We start from the raw sequence: 18,594 nt of genomic DNA on the forward strand, positions 1-18,594 counted from the left end.
CACACCCATTCGTAGCAATGGAATGTTCAGAGAGAAGAAAACTGGTATGGTAAGTGAGCAAAGTGATGTCATAAAGAGGAAGTTGTGCGTTCTACACACGGACTGACAACTCCCAGGTAATCGAACTTTAATTCTGCATCATTCAGGTTATACCTGCTTGGTTAAAGAAACCGTGGTATTATCAAAAGACAATAGTACTGTAAAGAGAAAACTGAGAAAGAACATAATGGAGTGATGATATTTGAGAAGTAGGAAGAATAAAGAAGCGCGAAAAGTACCGTGGTCTAACAGCAATGTTACTACGATACGGTCTGTGTGTAAAGGGATAAGCTTAAATGGCTAAATAAATGTAGCTTACATAGTAAGTGAACCATGGGATTTGGTAATGACAGTGTGTTGGTTGTGAATCGATTAACAATTTAGGTGTTCGTCTGGAAAAACACTGGTCAGAGCCAAATAAATGTTCTATTTATTTATTTTGCTGTATGCCAAGCAATAAAAAGCCATAAAAGCCGTTTTTCTTAATATGGACCAAAACATCTAATTTCAGTATTTCTGCTTCCAATATCAGTAGGCTTGTTTAAGCTTGAATTAGTTAGTTATGACTGTGGGCAGCTTTCAAAAACACATGGTTAGCGAGTCAACAACAGTCACCAAGTCGAGTATAAAAATGCTCTTGTATAATTAATGGTATATGTTTTTCTTGTGCTCTTACAAGAATGTGCTTGAGAGAACGCTGGTATGTTAGTAAGTGCACAGAATTGAAATGTGTTTTGAAACAGTCAGAATCTCAACTCTAACATGTGGACTGGTAGGCTTGAAGCAGTCTTAATCTAACATACCTGTCTCATTCAGCTAATCGGTGCCTGTGGTAAATCTCAACTGGCATTATCTTGATTAGTTGATGCAGTGCTACTTTACAGATACGAGATGACTACTTGTATTAACACTTACATAGTCCTCACTGTCTCATCCTATTCACGGCAATCGACCATTAACTCACTGTGACCAGCAGTATCGTGGGGACTGACATTTCTGTTACTGTTACCAGATATGTAATGTTTCACCATTAGCTAAAATTTTTATTTTCTATTATTATATTTATTATTATTTATTTTCTATTATTATTTCTCTATTAGGTTGCTGCTAATTTTTTGGTTCCAACCTTTTGCTACAGACTGATACCGTTCAAGATAAATCTGTTCATTTTGTCTTTTTTCTTCTCTTACCTACTTTGAAGAAGTAAATGGATGTTCGTGAAGACACTGTATACACAATCCAGCCCCCCTCATACAGTGAAGCCTGTCAGTGCCCCTCATATGTGGGCCAGACTGCACATCCTTCAACACCACCCCCCACCTACAGTGAAGCAGGCAAGATCCACACCTTCCATTGCCGCTTCACACTTAAACATGGCTCATTAGCACCCACTAGTGGCAACGTTGGTGGGTTCAACGGTTAAACTGTGAACTGTAGATGCTAATGTAACATTGGGCGTTTTCCTGTGCAGTGGGTGCAGTGGTTCCGACTCCAAACGTCACTACCGCCACACCCTACCCTCTGCTCCACCTCCCCACTGAGGTCAGGACACACCAGCAAGGTCAGCCGCCGTCCAGTATTACCTTAAACCATCCCACTGTTCTCCAGTCAGTGGTACAATCTTACCACCTCTATCCAGACTCCGTTCGGTCTCTGCCCCCCCCCCCCCCCCCCATCTCTCCTTCTTTCTCTCCATCTCCCTACATCTCTTCTTCCCTCTCTCTCGTTCTAGTTCCTCCAGGTTCAGTGCAGCACACGGTACGGGCCGAACGACCCCGCGTGGCGCTCTCCCCGCTGCAGGCCTCCCGGGTTCCACTGGGGGACGGACCCACCGTCACCATTTGCACCCACTGCCACCAGCTTATTACCACCACAGTGGACTACAAACCGGGCGCCGCGGCGTGGGGCATGTGCTGTCTGCTCACTCTTCTGGGGTAGGAGACGCGCAGGACAGATGTGATGAATAACCGAGCGGAGCTGGCGGAGGTGCCGTCTGCTCGCTGCAGTCGTGACGGTGTTCATTGATGACGGTGGCTTCTTCTTCTCTGTTTCAGGTTAATCTGTGGAATCTGCCTCATTCCATTTTGTATTAGAAGTTTACAAGATGCTCATCACACCTGTCCTCAGTGTAATAGGCACATAGGGATATATGTCCGCAAATGACACACACACACACACACACACACACACACACACACACACACACACACACACACACACACACACACAGTATTTATTGTAGCTAAACACTATGATGTATTTACTGCGAAACAAAGTCTGGTTTCATTCCAAACATATCACACACACACACACGCACACACACGCACACAAATGTATTCTCTATACTTTGCAGACATGCTATGCACACACACACACACACACACACACACACACACACACACACACACACACACACACATTTGTGCCTTCTCCTGAAATACATCCCACCCTCGACCTTGACTGGAATATAAATCACTGAGCAACTGTTTATCTTTTTAATTGAAAAATCTACTAATTGCATACTGTAAGTTCTGTTGGATGTGAAGGAGCACTGATCCATGTTTCTATGAAGGACCTATTGGGAAATATTTAACATCTCCTGATTTAAAGGTTCAGGCATTTGCACATTTGCTTGATTATAGTGAGGACAGAAAACAGCGTCAATTTGTGAATGTTCATATTGTGTAGCACTGTTAGGGGGACACGAGCTATTTGCAGAAAGTTTGTTTGCTAGACATGTGTCCACAACGTGTAATACTCTGAATTACCATTACTCGTGCCATATTGTATATTGGATGTACTGTCACCCCCCCACTTCATTACAAACAATATTAATCAGACACATCTTGTTGTTGATGCCTGTGTAAAACGTCTACTCACTCTCCCCCAATGAATCAGCAGTGGTTGATTTATGAATACAGAATCACTGTTGCTGGGATATTTTTCACCAAGTACCATGTCAATACCATGTTAGTGTCCCTGTCGGGCTGAATAATGTCCAACACCTTAAATACAGTCTGATCAGCAGTGCATCAGCTGTTGATTATCTATGTGGCAATCAAAAGGAGTGGGCGTGGCAAAGATGGGCGGGGCCAAGTTCAAGGTTTCTAATAAAGTGGGTGGAGCCTGTATAGACAGTACATGTTAAAACTGAAGCTATTCTCTATGATGTACAGTATTGTGAGTAATTAACTATTGACTCATTATTGCGTGAGTTAAGTAAGATTTTTGGATGTTGCCAGTGTGATACACCCATGTCACACCCAGGAATTTGTGAAGGGTAAGAGTTGCACGTCTGAGAAGTTTTGAAAAATGTGAACTGCTATTTGACTGAAGCTGTTTTATACGTCAAAGTGATCAAGAAAACAAACCAATCCCTAGCCAAAGTAAGGCTTGATCTTGCCTTGAAATGTAGTTTTGGACAAGAGCAGATTCCTGGTGATTTAGATTTAGTAGAATATATATGAATATATAAATCTTAAAAACTGTGTGTATTATGTATTGTATACCCAATATGGATATTCAATATATTGTTGCATCTGTTATATATGTTATGTCATCTTGGTTTACTTAAATTATATTGTTTCTTATTTTAAATGCTGTTTTTTATTTTATTCTATTTAGGGGCAGTTATGGTCTGGTGGTCGTGGGTTCGACTCCCAGGGCTGAGGCCATGACTGAGGTGCCCTTGAGCAAGGCACCTAACCCTAACTGCGCCCTGGACTCTGGGCTAGGGCTGCCCACCGCTCTGGGCATGTATGCACCACAGCCCCCTAGTAATCACTAGTGTGTGTGTGTGTGTGTGTGTGTGTTCTGACAGGACAGATGGGTAAATGCAGAGGACAAATTTTGATTGGGTGAAAATCACAATTGACAAAATGTAGCAACCTGAGTACTACCACAGAAGCTTTATATTTGTACAAATGAATACATGAGTAATTACTTGAAGGTTTTATTGAACTTGTCAGTATAAGTCAGTTAAAGAGATGTATAGTATGAACGCAATGACAACAGCAGTGAAGCTATGCTAACCCTAACCTAAACCCTAGGAAAAAATAATAAAAAAAACAAAACATGTCTACATGAGTATTATTCATTGGATTCATCTTGGTTATTCATTGGGTCTCCAGAGTGCCATAACTGAGAGAGAAGACCACAGCAAAACTCATTGTATGGCACTCCACAGAGCAAATTTAGAGAACGTTTCTGGAAAAGGTTTCTAGAACAACTTAATGTCTCTGCAGGCTTACAGTTTTCAGTCTAAAGTTTCGTTTTCTTGTTTTGCATGTTTTGCATGTTTCATGTTTCCTTAACGTAAAAGTCCAACATAAAGTATGAAAGGATACAAAGCAAATTCTAACAATGTACTGCACAATGTACTGCAATGTACTGAAGCTATTTTGCATAGATATGCTTTCTTTCATAACTAAATAAGCAAAATGCGCATGGATAATAGAAAGTTATTCAGTGTAAACCTGGTCTTCCACATAGTCATTGGCAAAGTTAATGATATTTGTTAAAGCCATCAGAAGCAAAACATCCATGTCCGTGTTGTTGGTAATCTGCTCATGGTAGTTCTGCACAGGGAAGATACAGTTCATTGGGACCCCCACTCTGTTACTGCACTCTTGCATCTAAGAAAAACAACAGAAATTTGTTCATTTCACTTTGGTTTCACTATCAAACTTATTTCATGTCATGGTTCAGGAGGGGTCAGGTGGAGTATTGATGGATGTCAGAGTGAGTACAGCTGCTACAGCTCAAATGATGCCGCAGCTCAAGAAGGTTCAGTGATGTTCATGTTCACCTGTTAGTGGATATTATGAGCTACTGTGAGCTACGAGTAATATCACCAGAAATGGATGTTGGAAGCTGACATACTGTGGGAGGAGTATTTCTGTTCTACTCACCTTCTCTTTGATTTTCTTGCTGTGGTAAACCTTGGTCAGGTACTTTTGAACTATGGGACACGCACTATCCACCATTGACATGACAACAACTTGTGGGATATCTGTCACACAGTATGGCATGCAAAGCTTTAGTGTGTCTTACACAGAGCTCCATTCTCATTGTTAACATGAGAATGTTTCCCGTTGCCAGGTGAAAGTAATACAAGTCATAGTAGTCATTGTAAAAACAATCAGTCAGCAACAAGTTACAGCTTATGCATAATTAATGAAGACTCAATACAAAAACTTGCATGTTTAGTATGATTACTTGCACATCTTAACTACTCAATGTAGTAACAGTAAAAATGATCATTCAGCAGTTAGCTACAGTATATTTAGATATGAATTACCCAAGTCCCGTGCTTTCTCACGAACAGTTTTCAGCTTCTGGATGACTTCTTCAGGGATGAGGGAGATGCTGTCAGCTGGGAGAACACTCACCAGACAGTGAACTTTGTCATTCAAGCTGGGGTTGTCGTTATAATATTTGTTATCCTTTTTTTTTTCGATTGAGCTAACAGGATTGAACTGAAAGTGAAGGATGGGTAAAAAAAGAAAAAATCTAATGCAGCTTAGTGTGTTAATTGTAAAGATTCTATATAACTTCCTTCAATCATTCATTCACATTACAAATATGTACAATATGTGACCAAATTAGCTTGTAGATTTGATTCATAGCAACCAGGTTTTCAATGAAATTGTAACGTGAGGACAAAGTAGGATGCAAAATGAGAGCATAGTTTTACATTAGTCTTACATTAATTAATTTAACAAACAAATGAACATCAAACACCGATATGTAGAGCCAGACAAAACAACGCGAGACAAGCCGTACACCTAAACGCACAAATACAAATGAGATACAAGTGTAGCACATCAGATTAAAAAGCCAAGGAACAGGTGAAATGCATGACGAAGTTCAACACTCATGGTCATTTTAACGGTCTATTTTTGCATTGCAGAAGTAAGCTATGTAGCAGAAATGCTCATTCCGCACAGTTCCACAAAGTACCAGTACTGTTTTCCATCCAGTCGTAACAATATACTTACAGTGTAGTCCTCCTTAATGTGACCCTGCAGTATACTGTTTATATCATCATTGTCGATTCCATTCTCTACCTCCAGGCCCATGATATCATTGAAGACAAATGGATAGGATCCAGATAGACCTTTCTTAATCCTGTGTGTTTTGTACTGGACAGCACACAGAAACATGTATCATTATGAAAGGCTCTGAATTCATAATATAATCTATATAATACTTTATATATAAATTAGGGTTGCAACGGTATGAAATTTTCACGGTATGATAACCGCGGTATCACGGTATCACAGTTTGTTACATATATTATTAAAAGATACACTGACCCTTAAAGAAATTACAATTACAAAAGTTTTTATTTGTTCAATGAACTATTTCTTGTAGAAACCTGGAACTATTGTATACAAAATGTCTCCTTTAAAAAAATGAGCTGTACACCTGTTTATATAAATACTGCAAAATTAGAGAAACGTAAATCATGGATTTCAGTACAATTATTTAATATCTGATAAACTGAGCCTGGGTCAGTGTCTGATCAACAACTGTTGTAAACGTCAGTTTTTCTGCCAAGTCGGAATATAACCAGATTGTCACGTTGTGGGGGGGCCCCCTACCGGTCGCCCCCGGTTACAGCGGCAGCGGTCCTGTTTTTGGTCACGTGATGTTCGTCCTTCAGGTGGGCGGGACCCGTGATCCGTCTCACCTGAGGGTCGTTTGTTCGTCTATATATGTCTTGTCTTTGTACCAGTTGACTGCTGGTTATTATTTCCTTCATTCGTAACAATGCACGGGTTTTTGGTTTGCACACTTTCTATTAAACCATACTATTTCCCTGAGACTTGGCGTGATCGCTTCCTTTTTAAGTTGCTCACCCTGCCCGTCACAGAATAACCAGCCACCTTTCGGAAGCCGCCAGTCTCCCTTACTTTCTCCTTCGTTCGTGGTCATGTCTCGTGGTAAGTGTTTGTCTACGTGCTGTGTGTTTGTCGTGTATTGTCTGAGAGTGTGTTGAGTCTGTCCCCACTCGTCCCGCCGTGTTTAAATGTTGTTTGTGTTAAAACCTGTAAGGCACACGGCGGTGACTAGAGCTGGGGACCAGTAGACTCCGCTCTCGCCCAGCGAAACTACCGGTGCCTCACATTGCGCACGTCCGTTGTTCGTTATCGTCTGTATGTGTGTGTGTATGTACGTTGTGTTGTGTTTTAACAACGACGTGGACGTGAGCGAGTGTGTGAGTGTGCCGTGGTGTGTGTTTCGCTGGTGGTGTTTGTGTGTGTATGTAGACGGGTCCACCGATGCGTGCTGCGCGCTAGAACGCGTGAGACGCGTTTCTCTCTGCTCCTTTCGCCTCGCTCACCCGATATCCCACGGTGACGGGGGTGAGCGACTGCGAGCCAGAGGGACGCGTCGCTGTGGGCGTGGCGCGCAAGCCGCTCGCGCATAGCTCTCTCTCTCCAAAGATCTACGGATCCCGTGGTGAAAACGGTGAGAGAGAGAGCTGGAGTGGGCGCGTCGCGCTCCGCTGAGCGCGCGCATCGGTGGGTCCTGTCCGTTTGTTTGTGTTCTGTCTTTGCGTGTTCGTTTTGTTCTAGAGTGTAGCGTGCTTTGTTTTATGTAATTCCTCTCTTGCACCCCTCTTCACTGTGTGTGGGGAGGGGCCCATTAGAGGTCCCGTGCCACATCCTGGGTGCGTGTATGTTGTATGTTGTGTCTGTGTTTTTTGTTTTGTTGTTCCCCGGAGGGGCCCTCCCTAAATATGTTTTTGGGGGGGAGCTATGGGGTTCCTGAGCCACGGCATGTGGCTCAGAAGGCACTGCTCCATTAGGAGACCTGACCGGTTGGGAGGGACCCCTGAGCAAGGAGGAGCCCCTGTACCCCTTTGTAGGCTGAGGATGCCTGGGGTGTATGGACAGGGTGTCTCCTCATGCCAAGAAGGGGTCCCCTCCCCCCTGGGTAACGGGGGGTCAGTGGTTAGAGCAGTGCGCGTTATGTGTTGTGTGTCGTCTGTGTGCGTGTGTGTGTGTGATGTGTTGCAGGTCGCTCCTGGTGGTGGACTGCGGTACTCCCGGACCTAGTGGGGTCTCCAGGAGGAGACCCTCTCCTTCGAGCTCGGGGTGACCAGCGTGTCCCTGTTGCGGATTGCCAGGGCCCTGGTCTCTGGCGCTCCTGGGTTGGGTGGAGGAGTCCACCTTGAGATGAGGGGCCCCGGGGAGGGGTTCACTCCCCAGGAGTCTGGGGTGACCCCTAGCGAAAAGGGCAGGGGTCAGCTCCGAGCGAGGAGGTAGGTTCGGGAGGTAGTTGGTGGAACCCCAGTGTGGCGGCCTGCACACATCCACACCTGTGACGTGTGTTGGGCCATGTGCTCCCGGTCCGCACACAGCGGTGGGGCTTAAGCGGCCTAAGGCCGGTTAGGGCGCAAGGGCGTTGTTATCGTCTTGTTGACGGCCCGGTCGGTCCAGGGTCCCGCCCATTGAAAATGAATGCATGTAAATTAATGGCGTCTTTCACATCCAGTGAAAGCAAGGACCTTAAAAAGCTAGGTTTATACTTTCGAGTGACCGTAGCTCGCGACTCCGCACACCTTGCGCGAACCTGCACAAACGGCGGAGTCGTTTATACTTGGCGCATCACATTCTTTGCAGTGTTGTCCGAAATGATATGTGGTAGTATAAAGAAACACTCCTCAAAAACAGGGGAAGGAACATTTACCTGATGAATTTTAATGTTGCTTTGTGTTTCAGGTTTGAAAAGTGCTGGAATTTAGGCTAAAGTACTTGAAAATGCTTGAAACTGTAAGTACTTCGTTTCACAACAAATAGCTATCTGACTGAACAGTTCTCCTGTATTACGTTAACAAATACAAGCTTCTTGTAATTCCAGGTCGAAACATGAGAGAACGTGAAGACGTTAAGATAGGGTGTTCTGAAAATAAACAACCATTAAATAATGTGATAAAAAAGCGAATTATTTCAAATAATTTCGAGTATATGTATAAATATTTAACTTAATTAAGTTTAACGTGCTGGGAAATATTGAAATGGACCTTGAAAGTGAAGTGACAAGTGCTTGAATTCCACCTTGTAAAGGTGTAGGCTATGAACCCGGCAAACATGATTTTGCGCTGAAGCGCGGTGCGCGCAAAGTTACAAAATTCAAGAGGTGCATGACCTCGCGCACGGGTGGAACCACCGCGATTATGTCATTTTCGCCGCTGATAGTTAGTTTAGTTTAACCTTTTTTTTGTTAAAATATTTGTTAAGTCTGATGCACTTTCTGCCATTCTCACCGCTGTGTGCTGAGTAGCTGAACCGGAGTGGAGTTTCGCATGCGCGGGTGAGTTTCTCCTCTGGCTTGCCTTTTACCGGTAATAAGCAAATGCACACGGTATGATAACCGTGCATTTTAATACCGTGGTATACCGTGAAACCGGTTACCGCTGCAACCCTATATATAATACATCCATCCATCCATCTATCCATCCATTGTCATCTGCTTTATCCAGGTTCGGGTCACGGGGGCAGTAGCCTAAGCAAAGGGGTCCCGGTTTCCCTCTCCCCAGCCACCTCTTCTAGCTCCTCTGGTAGGATACCGAGGCGTTCCCAGGACAGGCGAGAGGTATAATCTCTCCAGCTTGTCCTGGGTCTTCCCTGGGGTCTCCTCGCAGATGGACAAGCCTGGAGCACCTCCATAGGGAGGCACCCAGGTGACATCTGGACCAGATGCCCGAACCACCTCAACTGGCTCCTCTCTATGTGGAGCAGCAGCATCTCTACTCCGAGCCTCACCCGGATGACCATGCTCCATACCTTATCTCTGAGGGAGAGCCCGGACACCCTGCAGAGAAAACTCATTTCGGCCGCTTGTATTCGCGATCTCATTATTTCGCTCACTACCCAGAGCTTGTGATCATAGGTAAGAGATGAAACGTAGATTGACCAGTAAATCGAGAGCTTTGCATTTTGGCTCAGCTCTCTCTTCACCACAACGGTCCGGTACAGCATCCGCAATACTGCAAAATTGCAGCCGCAGCACCAATTAACCTGTCAATCTCTTGTTCTGTCCTTCCCTCACTTGTGAACAAGAACCCAAGATACTTGAACTCCTCCACTTGAGGCAAGGACTCACTCCCATCCCAGAAAGGGCACTCCACCTTTGTCCGACTGAGTACCATGGTCTCAGTTTTAGAGGTGCTGATTCTCATCCCGGCTGCTTCGCACTCGGCTGCAACCTGACCCAGCGAGAGCTGTAGGTCCTGGCCCGATGATGCCAACAGGACCACATCATTCGCAAAAAGGAGACACAAAATCCTGAGGCCACCAAACAAAACCTCCTCCGCCACTTGGCTATGCCGAGAAATTCTGTCCCTAAAGGTTATGAACAGAATCGGTGACAAAGGGCAACCCTGGCAGTGTCCAACTCCCACCAGGATCCAGTCTGACTTACTGCCAGCCAATGCGAAACAAGCTCCTACTCCGTTTGTACAGGGACTGGATAGCTAGTAGCAGCAGGCCCCATATCCTATGCAACCGGAGCACCCCCCAGAGGAATTCCTGAGGGACACGGTCGAATACCTTCTCCAAATCCACAAAACACATATGGACTGGTTGAGCAAACTCCCATGCACCATCTAGGACCCTTGCAAGGGTAAAAAGCTGGTCCAGTGTTCCATGACCAGGGCGGAACCACATTGTTTCTCTTGCGATTCAACTATCGGCCGGACTCTCTTCTCCAGTACCCCATCCAAAGCCTTATGGAACTCAGGGTGGATCTCATCCACCCCCAGAGCCATGCCACCAAGGAGTTCCCTAACTACCCTGGTCACCTCAGCACGAGTGATGGGCAAACCCCCGTCTGAGTACCCCAGCTCTGCTTCCTCTAGGGAAGACGTGATGGTGGGATTGAGAAGATCCTCGAAGTATTCCTTCCATCGCCTAATGACATCCCCAGTCAAGGTCAGCAGATCCCCAGCCCCACTGTATAAAGTGTTGGTCAGGAACCGTTTTACCCTCCTGACGGTCTGCCAGAATCTTCTCGGAGCCAATCGAAAGTCTTCCCACACCCCAGTTTTTGCCTCCGCGATGGTCAAAACTATGATCTGCTTGGCCCTCCTGTACCCATCTGCTGCCTCCGGAGTCTCACGAGTCAACCAGGCCTGATAGGACTCTTTCTTCAGCATGACGGCCTCCCTTACATGAGGTTCAGGGATTGCCGCCACGACAGGCACAGACAACCATGCAGCCACAGCTCTGGTCAGCCACATTGACAATGGAGGCACGGAACAAGGCCTAATCGAAGTCTCCGGCCTCCCTTGGGATGTTAAAGACCCTTCTGACAGGTTCCTCTGCCAGACATTCACAGCAAACCCTCACAATATATTTTGGTCTGCCAGGTTTGACCAGCATCTTCGCCCGCCATCTGATCCAACTCACCACTAGGTGGTGATCGGTTGACAGCTCAGCTCCTGTCAACTCCAGTGTCCCACTCCAGCCCTCCACATTTCACCCTAGGTAACTCCAGAAAGAATAAAGTCCAGCCTCTCTCTCGAGAGAGGTTTGGTTCCAGAACCCAAACCATGTGTCATGTGAGTCCAACTATATCTAGTTGGTATCTCTCACACCAGCTCAGGCTCCTTCACAACCAGAGAGGTTATGTTCCATGTTCCAAGAGCCAGCTTCAGTAACCGATGATTGGTGTGCCAATGCCCCCACCTTTGGCCACTGCCCAATCCACAATGCAACGAAACCCTACTACTAACTCTCCCACAGGTGGTGGGCCCACGGGAGAGTAAATCCATGTATCTCCTTCGGGCTGTGCCCGGCCAGGCCCAATGGGTAGAAACCCGAATCCAAGGTGCTTGCCAAGGAGACCCACCCCCAGGCCAGGCACCAGGGTGAGATCTCGACAACTCTGATCTGGGCAAGGGTATCTGGGTCCTGTTATTCATGAATTCAATAGGGGTTTTTGGATCACTCATTGTCTGGCCCATCACCTAGTATTATATACTATATACTATATAATACTTAGTACAAATGTAGTCAATCAGCCTGGACATTTTGGTGTTTTTTTTTTTTGTTTTGCATTGGGGCTTTGCATTTACTGCAAAATGCAAGTATACGGCTCAACTTATATTTACAATAACAGAACCTGACATTGAAAATGTTGTTTATTCTTGTTGCTTATTCCCTCAAACTAAGTTCTGTGAACTTCCCAGTTGTCACGGTGTGGAGGCCCCCTGTTGGCCACCTCCGTCTGCGGTATTTCATGTTGTCCTGTTGTTGTTGCATTGTGTCCGTCCCTCAGGTGGGTGGGGCCTATTAGGGTTGTTTATCATCTATATATGTCTTATCTTTGTACCAGTTGACTGCTGTTTATTGTATCCTTAATTTGGGTTATTTCACAGGTTTTATTTTGTTCACTTTATCCATTAAATCACCCCTTTTCCCGGAGACTTGGCGTGATCACTTCCTTTTTATTTTTGCACTCCTTGCCCATCACAGAATAACCAGCCAACTTTCAAAAGCTGCCAGTCTCCTTTACTATCTCCTTCGTTTGTAGGCACGTCTCGTGATAAGTGTTTGTCTATGTGCAACTTGTGTTAGTTGTGATGTTTGTGAGTGGACTTGAGGACCAGAGAACGCAGCTCGTTATGTTTCATGTTGTCTGTTGTGGACGTTGACTTGAGCAAGTCTCTGTACTTTCACCTGGCTCCCTTGTCGTGTCTTGTATGTTAATGTGAGCGAGTTCGAGAATGACTAGACGTAGGTCGTCACATTTTGTGTTATGTGTTAAGAGCACATATGTCACATATGTGACCATTCATTGGTCTTATATCTTAAGTGTGTTAGTTTTATCCTAGTGTGTTCTTGCACTATTTAATGTAAATCCCCACCGAGGGGCTTACCCTAATTATGTTTTCGGGGGGCTCTTGGGGTTTTGTGCATATGCATAAGCCCTGGCTGGAAGGGGCCAGGACTGTTTTACATTAGTGTGTGTGCGTGTGTGTGTGTGTGAAATCTGCCCCAAGAGAGGTGTGTCCAAGAGGGGGATAGCCCCTGTGTCAGGGTTCGACCCAGGCACGTGCCTCCTGCTGCCACTAGGCGGAGCCCGCGAGCTGGAACCAGGGGCAATCAAGCCCGATAGGTTGCACCTGTTCAGCAGCCTATTTAAGACAAGCGACTTCAGCAACTCATTGCTGAAGTTGTTTGTTGTTCTATGCACTCACAGCCCAAGCCAGTTTTCTCTCGTCTCCGGACTTCCTCTCGTTTCTCTAGTTCTCCTGTTTCTACCCTGAGTGTTCTCAGGTTGTTTTTTGTTTCCTTCTGTCTTTTCTCTCTTTGTTCTACGTTGGTTTGTTCTCCAGTGTTCTGGTTAACAGATTGACAGGTACCAGGTAGAAGCTATAGGTCTTGTTACCATAGCTTCCTCTTTTGTTTCTTATTTTTTTCCCTTCCCCTCTGACACGTCGAGTTTGTCTCCGTGTACTTTTCGTTTTTTCCCATTTTTCTTTTGTGGACGCGTTGTATTTCTTTCCGCGTGTTTTTTGTTTGTTTTACTTACCTGGTCTTTACACACGTCGAGATTCTCCGTGTTGTCTTTCTGTTGTTTTCCTCTGGGGTTTTTGTTTTCATTTTTTTCACGCATTCGCGGAGGTTTCATTTGGCTGTTTTTTGCCGTTTGTTTTATCGGGTCGCGTTTGAGTCCTCACTACGTTTAAACCAACGCGTCACCGCCGAGATCGGCGGCGAGGCGTAACAGAACAACTTCAGCCAGTTATGGACTCAGCTGACCCGTCAGCCGACGTGGTGCGGAATGCCCTCGCTATGCAAGGGCAGGCTATCGGCAGGCACGAGCAATCTCTTCGGGAAGTACTTACCCAGCTCCAGGCTATCTCTCTCGCGGTTCAAAAGCCAGATCCGCCCGTGACAGCTGCCAGTCCTCCGGTTTTCTCCGGAGCTGTGGGGTTGCTTGCCGATTCCCGTATAGAACCCGCATTGCCCGCTCCGGCACGATATAGTGGTGATCCCAACGAGTGTAGGGGGTTTTTATTACAGTGCTCTCTGATTTTCGAGCAGCAGCCATCCCGTTTTCCCACCGAGCGTGCAAAAGTGGCTTATGTGATGGCGTTGCTTTCAGGGAGAGCACTACGGTGGGCTACACCCGTGTGGGAGAATCAACCCGAACTCTGTTCCTCTTTCGAACGGTTTTCTAGGGCTATGCGGCAGACGTTTTTTCATCCGGCTTCTGGAGGTATTGTCGCGTCGAAACTGTTGCGTTTACGACAGGGCAGATCAACTGTGGCAGAATACTCATTAGAGTTCCGCACTCTGGCGGCAGAGAGCGACTGGGGTTCAGAAGCACTGGGGGCCATATACACAGAAGGTCTAAGCGAAGAGATAAAGGACGAACTGTCCCTCAGAGAGCCACCCAGCGATCTAGATGGCGCTATAGAACTCACAGTTAGGTTGGACAATCGGTTACGGGAGCGCAAACACCGCCGTTTGTTCGCTCCGTCCAGTATTAAACCAGTGTCTCCTGTACTCAAGACTGCTCAGGGGAACGGCGAAACTTCAGAACAGCCCGTGCAGTTAGGGCACACTCGTCTCTCTCTTCAGGAAAGACAAACTCGCTTACGAGAGGGCAAGTGTCTCTATTGCGGCCGGGCTGGTCATAGGATCGCCGAATGCCCCGAACTTCAGGGAAAAGGGCAGACTCGGCAAGTTAATGGGGTTGCACCGACGGGTCATGGTGCTTATGTCCCCAACTGCGGTCTGATGCCCCACGTAGTAGTCTCATGGAGGGGTTCTGACGAACACCGGGTTGTGGCTCTCGTAGACTCGGGGGCCACTGGTAATTTCATCGACTCCAACCTCGTAGCTTCCCTCTCCATACCTCTGGTTCCCTTAGAGAAACCTCTCTCAGTGTCCGCCGTAGACGGCAAGATGCTCATTTCAGGTGATGTAACCCACCAGACTGTTCCTCTAACGGTTACCATAGGGAACCATCACGAAACACTCACCCCTTATGTCATCGCTGCTCCTAAACTGCAGCTGATTTTGGGGTTTCCCTGGCTTCAACGCCACAACCCTGATATTGACTGGCTCAACCTTTCTATCAACCGATGGAGTAAAGTATGCGAACAGTCGTGCTTGGTGCCACGCTGCAGTAAACCCGGGGAGAAACCAGAGGAAATAGCAGGTTTAGAAAAAGTCCCTGCTGTGTACCACGACTTAAAAGAAGAGTTTAGCAAGCGCAAGGCGGGTTCCCTACCCCCGCATAGGGCCTGCGACATAGCCATCAATCTCTTACCTGGCACTACTCCCCCTAGGGGGCGTTTATTTTCTTTGGCACTACCTGAACGCAAGGCTATGGAAACCTACATTCAGGAAGCGCTCGCTGCGGGTACTATCCGTCCCTCTACCTCTCCCGCTGGTGCTGGTTTCTTCTTTGTAGGAAAAAAGGATGGGGGTCTCCGCCCTTGTATAGACTACAGGGGACTTAACAAGATCACCATCAAAGACCGTCACCCTTTGCCTCTTATGTCTTCCGCCTTCGAGGCCCTTCAACGGGCAACGGTTTATACTAAGTTAGATCTCAGGAGCGCGTACAATCTGTTGCGAGTCAGAGAAGGCGATGAGTGGAAAACCGCCTTCAATACACCCTCTGGTCATTACGAATATTTAGTCATGCCGTTTGGACTCATGAACGCACCCGCAGCTTTCCAGAGGTTCGTTAATGGTGTTCTTAGGGAGGCTCTGGACGAGTACGCCTATGTTTATCTCGACGACATCTTGATATATAGCCGTACCATCACAGAGCATCAGCAACATGTTCGCCGCGTTCTCCAGTTGTTATTAGAGAATCACCTCTACGTTAAACTGGAGAAATCCTTGTTCCACGTCTCCGAGGTGGCCTTCTTGGGGTTCATAGTCGCTAAGGGTCACCTGGCTATGGACCCCGCAAAAATCAAAGCCGTTACTCAGTGGCCCGTGCCCACGTCCGTTCGTTTGGTTCAACGCTTTCTGGGTTTTGCCAACTTCTATAGACGATTTATCAGAAATTTTGGTTCCCTTGCTGCTCCGCTTTCTGCCCTTACTAGTAAAAAGTTGGGGAAATTCATGTGGACCCCTGAAGCCCAGAAGGCGTTCGAGACGCTTAAGGGTCTTTTTACCAGTGCTCCGGTGTTGCGGGTTCCGGACCCTGAGCTCCCTTTCATTGTTGAAACCGATGCCTCTGATTTGGGCGTTGGGGCGGTTCTCTCTCAGAGTCGGGGAACCGCCTAAGCTGTACCCCTGCGCCTACTTTTCACATCGGTTCACCCCCACGGAAAGGCGGTATGACGTAGGGGACAAAGAACTCCTGGCCGTTAAAATGGCCTTAGAGGAGTGGCGGCACTGGCTGGAGGGAGCTCGTCACCCTTTCCTGGTCTGGTCTGACCATAAAAACCTGACGTACCTCCAGCAGGCCAAGCGTCTTAATGCTAGACAGGCCAGGTGGGCCCTGTTTTTTAGCCGTTTCGATTTCACTTTGTCATATCGTCCGGGTTCTAAAAACACTAAGCCCGACGCTTTGTCTCGGCAGTGGGAACCTCCTCATGTTGATAGTTCCCCGGAAACCGTGCTTCCCCCGGGGGTTGTAGTGGCACCCATCAGGTGGGGTATCGAAAAAACCGTGCAGGACGAACTCGCCAATGAACCCGGGCCTAGTAGTGTTCCTCCTGGTTGTCTTTACGTCCCCTCGACCGTCCGGCGCAAGGTCCTCTTGTGGGGACATACTGAACGTTACACAGCGCACCCTGGCGCTAGGCGGACCGCCGAGCTCATAAGAAGGAGGTTTTGGTGGCCAGCTATGGATCAGGAGATCCGCGACTTCGTGGCCTCCTGCGAGGTGTGTAACCGAAGTAAGGCGCCACGCAACAAGCCTAGGGGGTTGTTGCACCCGTTACCCACACCCTCCAGACCGTGGTCTCATATCTCCCTTGATTTCGTCACCGGGCTTCCTTCCTCTAAAGGGCTTACCACTATTCTCGTGGTCGTGGACAGGTTTTCCAAGTTTAGTAAGTTTATCGGCCTGCCCAAACTGCCCTCCGCCCGGGAGACTGCGTCTCTCTTACTCATCCACGTTGTCCGCAATTACGGGTTCCCTCAGGACGTGGTGTCCGATAGAGGTCCCCAGTTCGCCAGCAGCTTTTGGAAGGCGTTCCTGTCCCTTCTCGGCGCCTCCGCTAGCCTGTCTTCGGGTTTCCATCCCCAGCCCAATGGCCAGACCGAGCGCGTAAACCAGGACCTGGAGCAGACCCTCAGGTGCCTGGCTTCCTCTAACCCTGCGTCCTGGGCTGACCACTTGTTGTGGGCCGAGTACGCCCACAACACGCTGTGGCATTCGGCTCTGGGCATGTCACCCTTCGAGTGCTTGTTCGGATACGCCCCTCCGCTGTTTGCAGACCACGAACAAGCCGTGGCTGTGCCTTCCGCTAGGGCTCAGTTTCGGCGCTGCCGCAAGGCATGGTCAAGGGCCCGCTCGGCCTTGTTGAAGGCCTCCTCCGCCTATTGCCGCAGCGCCAACAAGCACCGTCTCCCTGCGCTGTCCTTCCGTCCTGGTCAGCGTGTGTGGTTGGCGGCTGGAAACTTACCGGTTCGGGGTGGGACTAAGAAACTGGCTCCTCGCTTCCTGGGTCCATTTAAGATAGACCGTCGCATCAACCCGGTTACCTACCGTCTGGTTCTCCCTCCGTCCATGCGTGTCCACCCGGTGTTTCACGTGTCCCACCTCCGGCCGTACTTGTGTGGTTCTTCTCCCGCCCCGGCTCCTGCGCCGCGTATGGTTGATGGGGGTCCGGTTTACACTGTGCGACGTCTTTTGGACGTCCGTCGGGTTAGGGGGCGGGACCAGTTTCTGGTGGATTGGGAGGGTTATGGGCCTGAAGAGCGGTCTTGGGTCCCCAGGGCGCGCATCCTGGATCGTTCCCTGATCACCTCTTTTTATCGCGACAGGGCTGTGGCCCTGGGCCCGCGGGGACTCGGGCCCAGAGGGGGGGGTTCTGTCAGGGTTCGACCCAGGCACGTGCCTCCTGCTGCCACTAGGCGGAGCCCGCGAGCTGGAACCAGGGGCAATCAAGCCCGATAGGTTGCACCTGTTCAGCAGCCTATTTAAGACAAGCGACTTCAGCAACTCATTGCTGAAGTTGTTTGTTGTTCTATGCACTCACAGCCCAAGCCAGTTTTCTCTCGTCTCCGGACTTCCTCTCGTTTCTCTAGTTCTCCTGTTTCTACCCTGAGTGTTCTCAGGTTGTTTTTTGTTTCCTTCTGTCTTTTCTCTCTTTGTTCTACGTTGGTTTGTTCTCCAGTGTTCTGGTTAACAGATTGACAGGTACCAGGTAGAAGCTATAGGTCTTGTTACCATAGCTTCCTCTTTTGTTTCTTATTTTTTTCCCTTCCCCTCTGACACGTCGAGTTTGTCTCCGTGTACTTTTCGTTTTTTCCCATTTTTCTTTTGTGGACGCGTTGTATTTCTTTCCGCGTGTTTTTTGTTTGTTTTACTTACCTGGTCTTTACACACGTCGAGATT

At 47.6% G+C, this 18,594-nt stretch overlaps 2 protein-coding genes across 6 annotated transcripts in view; one reads left to right on the top strand and one right to left on the bottom strand.

Annotated features, from left to right (window-relative positions):
- LOC143484041 (lipopolysaccharide-induced tumor necrosis factor-alpha factor homolog) lies at positions 1-4,098 on the top strand. 5 transcript variants are annotated; one of them, XM_076982480.1, is made up of 5 exons: positions 1-116; positions 1,241-1,373; positions 1,511-1,600; positions 1,772-1,973; positions 2,094-4,096. In XM_076982480.1, exons 2-5 carry the CDS (start codon positions 1,247-1,249, stop codon positions 2,200-2,202), a joined length of 528 nt encoding a protein of 175 aa, XP_076838595.1. In that variant the 5' UTR covers positions 1-116; positions 1,241-1,246; the 3' UTR covers positions 2,203-4,096. The 5 variants fall into 5 exon arrangements, with proteins under 5 accessions (XP_076838595.1, XP_076838598.1, XP_076838597.1 ...); XM_076982483.1 differs by having other exon boundaries at positions 57-116; positions 1,244-1,373; positions 2,094-4,098; XM_076982482.1 differs by lacking the exon at positions 1-116 and adding an exon at positions 143-361 and having other exon boundaries at positions 2,094-4,098.
- The window catches only part of LOC143484040 (interferon-induced protein 44-like), a 25,704-nt gene continuing 11,088 nt past the window's right edge, over positions 3,979-18,594 (bottom strand). Inside the window, exons 6-9 of the mRNA XM_076982479.1 lie at positions 6,039-6,182; positions 5,339-5,516; positions 4,950-5,050; positions 3,979-4,673 (exon numbers count right to left, since the gene is read on the bottom strand). Coding sequence (XP_076838594.1) covers positions 4,500-4,673; positions 4,950-5,050; positions 5,339-5,516; positions 6,039-6,182 — 597 coding nt within the window. The 3' untranslated portion in view covers positions 3,979-4,499. The remainder of the gene's footprint in view (positions 4,674-4,949; positions 5,051-5,338; positions 5,517-6,038; positions 6,183-18,594) is intronic.

Source organism: Brachyhypopomus gauderio, chromosome 20 (assembly GCF_052324685.1).
Source record: "Brachyhypopomus gauderio isolate BG-103 chromosome 20, BGAUD_0.2, whole genome shotgun sequence".
Lineage (NCBI taxonomy): Eukaryota > Metazoa > Chordata > Actinopteri > Gymnotiformes > Hypopomidae > Brachyhypopomus > Brachyhypopomus gauderio.